The following is a 4,106-nucleotide window of genomic DNA, read 5'->3' on the forward strand; positions in this document are numbered from 1 at the left end:
CCTGCTTGTATTTATTGCATCTCATCCTTCAGATTGTTCAACAAAAAACTTCAGCCATTTCTTCTCATTTCTTCAGCAATTGATCTCAGGCATTTTCAGGGTGATCCTTCAGCTCATCAGCATTCACACACATTTTCGACAGGAAATGCATTTCTCTAGTTATGGTCTGACCTCTGTGAAGTTTTTTTGTCTCTTACTCCATAATCATGATAGAAGAAAGCCATGTGTTATGTTTTAACTTTTTTTTTTTCTCAGATTTTCAGAAACCTGTCGTACCTGGAGCTTTTGATTGTGCCCACTCGTGTTGTGTCGATCTCTGGGCAGATCTCCCTCAGCATCTCACAGAACCTCTGGGTCTTAAAGGCAGCAGGGCAGACCACTGCTTTACACTGGACCTGGACACAACAAATAACTTCTAATGAAATTATATTCTCTTATGCCTGTGTGTAAGAATTATTTTCATATCAACATGGTAAATGTGAACTGTCAGATGTCTTGATTTACATGCTTTGTATTTTACTTTGGTTTAGTAGTATAATAAGTATGCTATGTGATTAGATAACTAGGCTTATGCACTGGCCACAAAATATACCTTCTTTAACATAAACTCCATTTCCTTCACCTCACAGGCAGTGTTCAGTGACACCTGCAAGCATATCAAGAGGTTAAAGTCATGTCTTCCTAAATTATTGACAGATTATAATGCCCTGTTTAATATGTAATGGTTCTGCTACAGAAAAACATCTCTACACCTCTGGGAGGGTTCAAGGTCCTACACACTTTACAGCAGAATGTTTACAGCAGGATGTTAACATAGGACAGGGGCATTATTTATCCAGCAATCTAGCTGAAAGAATGGACTGAACTGAATAGGCTACAATGCTGTAAATGCCATTTTAATGTGTACACAGCTTCCAAGCTGACCAGTATAATTCCAGCCTTGGCTGTAGCAAACTGGAAAAGTATCCATTCATATATGTTGTGTGCCCATACTCCCAGTCGGTCGCCTTGCTTCAGGCCCAGAGCAAGAAGACCTGCAGCCACCTTGTCTACCTGCACCAGAATAAAGATCACAAAAATATTAGACAGTTCTCCACCAAGTGCAGAGTGTAAATTATTAATGATATTCTACAGCCCATAATGTGCCTGGCAGATGTGGCTGAGACTCTGTTTAATTTCCTTTTCCAATGCCCAAATTAGTGCTAGAGAGAATTCTTCCTACTTATTTCATCTGAAAACTGGAACAAAACAGCCAAAAGTCATATCATCAAACTACGTTTGATAGGAAATGCCACACTAATAGCTTTAACAAGATTCACTTTGTGTCACAGGACTACCACATTTCTTGCTGTATCAAAAGGTCATTAACCTACAAAATTAACACTGAAAGAAAGTGTACAAACCCTTTTAACATACGTAGCTGTGTTCTGACAAGCTGAGCTCACTAATTATTGTACGGGTAAATAACCGGACAGGTTTGCTATACACTGTATTGCATTTCAGTTATTCCTGTAATTATTTAGTTTCTGCTGGGCTGGAGGGGCAGTCAATCCAAAAAACAAATCAACTGAAGAGCAAAGTAAAGTCTGAGACGTACATCTTCCTGAAACTGTGCAAAGGTTTTCCGAACTCCCTCCTCTGGGCAGACCACAGCTTCACGGTCAGGCCAGAGCTTGACTGTGGTTTCCAGGCTCTGACCCACAGTCATGGGGAGCAGAGAGAAGGAGGAGGTGCCATGGACGTAGCTGGTGGTCAGAGAGGGTTTTAGAGGAGCACTGTCCACATGAAGTGACCTGGCAATGAGAACAAAGTTCAGAAAGAAAAAAAAAGAACAAGGTCAAATGTAGCACATACACCATGATCAGAGCATTTTAACAAGCTGCAGATTTAAAGATAATGAAGAAAATGACCATTCATAATATAATATTCCTCTACGCTCCTGAATATTGAGGCTGTTCGATCCTTGTATAGGCCTAAAAAAACAGAGAAAAACTAGTACCATGCCAATAAAATCAGGCGTAGTATCAGTCTTAACGCCAAGAAAAATCAAAGCAAGCAACTTTTTAAAGCAAGGGTTATGACCAGGGATTATTAACTGTCCCACACATACTGTACATGGTCTCTATGGAAAACCACTGCAAAGGTCTTGGTTTTGGAAGCCATTAACGTTACACATGTGACGAGGAGAATTTATTTTCAGAAAATGCTTAATCATTGTTAGAGACAAACAGAACAAATATGGTGCAGTAAATGTCAGTAACCCAGTAAACAGCACATGAGAACAACAAGCATTCACAGTCATTCTGTAGGTGGCTAAGGTCTTAGAGAATCGTTGTTTAATTTGACTATCTCTGGTCAAAAAGAAGAGGAACCCAGTGAGACACTGACTCTGTGGCTGTAATACAAGTGTTAAAATAAACTGTGATCAATCAACAAATGTTGTGTAGATGTAGGCACTTCCAGGTTAGGCAATGTCAGATCTTTGTACAAGATGATACTGATAAATTTTCAAATCATTTAATGTCTCGCAAAGATCATTGTTACTTGATTTATTTATATTTATTGTAAGGAATTACAGACTTCAGTGGGACACAAATCACCATTATTGACCACTGAATTTGAGGAGCACAGACTTACCGGCACCACTGGAACAAGTTTGTGTTGCATGATCTCCAGGTCTGCCTGTGTTTGGATCCATCCACAGATCTGAGACTGCGAGCACAGGACCTTAGCAGTGGGGAACAAATCAGTGCCGCCATAGATATCACACAGTCTGTCTGTCTCGACTTTAACTAAAATCAGTCTTGAATATATCTGGTTAGAAGATACTGAGCCTTAACAAGCACAGAGCAAATACACGAGGTGGTTTTTATTTGCCTATTTATACTTTGCCTGGATGTCATCATTACATGTGTAATATTTAACTTCCAAGAGAGGAACAAGAGCCTTTCATCAAATTTCAAGATAATGCTATTGTCAATGATAAAAACATTTTTAAAATTGCTCTCTCACCTAATTTTAGAAATACATACTACAAACTGTAGTTATTGTGACATAGAAGTTTTGTTCATTTTATTATATGTGCACAAATGTCACTTCTAGAGTGAAAAGATTAGAGCTTTCACACTGATTTAATGCTCCACAAAACTATTTTTATTCAGGCCAAGCTACCATGCCAACAACAATTCAAACCTAAGTCTTCATTAGGTATCTACAGCTTGGACTCTGACCTGACATACAAATAGTCTCTTACAAATTGATTTCAGGTGCAACACCACACCCAGACCAATCAGCACAAAACAATTTAACCCACCACACCACGTTGAAGACCACAAGCATTTATCAATAGACTTCTAAAAACTCTCAAATCCTATTGTAGATATATCTAATAACTGAATAAATTCTTATTATGTCATATCAGAGTATCCATCCATCCATTTTCCTCCGCTTATCTGGAACTGGGTCACGGGGGCAGCAGTCCAAGCAAAGATGCCCAGACTTCCCTCTCTCCAGACACTTCCTCCAGCATCTCCGGGGGAATGCTGAGGCATTCCCAGACCAGCCGAGAGACATATTCCCTCCAGCGTGTCCTGGGTCTTCCCCGGGGGCCTCCTCCCGGTGGGACATGCCCAGAACACCTCCCTAGGAAGGCATCCAGGAGGGATCCGAAACAGATGCCCAAGCCACCTCAGCTGGCTCCCCTCAATGTGGAGGAGCAGCAGTTCTACTCTGAACTTCTCCCGGGTGACTTCACCCTATCTCTGAGGGTGCGCCCGGCCACCCTGCAGAGGAAGCTCATTTTGGCTGCCTGTATCCGGGATCTTGGCCTTTCGGTCATGACCATAGGTGAGAGTCGGAACGTAGATTGACCAGTAAATCGAGAGCTTCGCCTTACAGCTCAGCTCCTTCTTCACCATGACGGACCGGTACATCAACAGCATTACTGCAGAAGCTGCACCGATCCACCTGTCAATTTCCCGTTCCATCCTTCCCTCACTCATGAACAAGACCCCAAGATACTTGAACTCCTCCACTTGAGGCAGGAACTCTCCACCAACCTGAAGGGAACAAGCCACCCTTTTCCGACTGAGAACCATGGCCTCGGA

The 4,106-nt window shown here is 41.6% G+C and overlaps 1 protein-coding gene across 1 annotated transcript in view; it reads right to left on the reverse strand.

Annotated features, from left to right (window-relative positions):
* Nucleotides 1-2,836, reverse strand: part of LOC109965860 (acyl-CoA synthetase family member 2, mitochondrial-like) — an 8,070-nt gene extending 5,234 nt beyond the window's left edge. Inside the window, exons 1-5 of the mRNA XM_020610221.1 lie at nt 2,638-2,836; nt 1,598-1,793; nt 925-1,053; nt 593-646; nt 258-395 (exon numbers count right to left, since the gene is read on the reverse strand). Coding sequence (XP_020465877.1) covers nt 258-395; nt 593-646; nt 925-1,053; nt 1,598-1,793; nt 2,638-2,759 — 639 coding nt within the window. The 5' untranslated portion in view covers nt 2,760-2,836. The remainder of the gene's footprint in view (nt 1-257; nt 396-592; nt 647-924; nt 1,054-1,597; nt 1,794-2,637) is intronic.
* Nucleotides 2,837-4,106: the final 1,270 nt, after the last annotated feature.

This window comes from Monopterus albus, unplaced genomic scaffold (genome assembly GCF_001952655.1).
Source record: "Monopterus albus unplaced genomic scaffold, M_albus_1.0 scaffold105.1, whole genome shotgun sequence".
Classification (NCBI taxonomy): domain Eukaryota; kingdom Metazoa; phylum Chordata; class Actinopteri; order Synbranchiformes; family Synbranchidae; genus Monopterus; species Monopterus albus.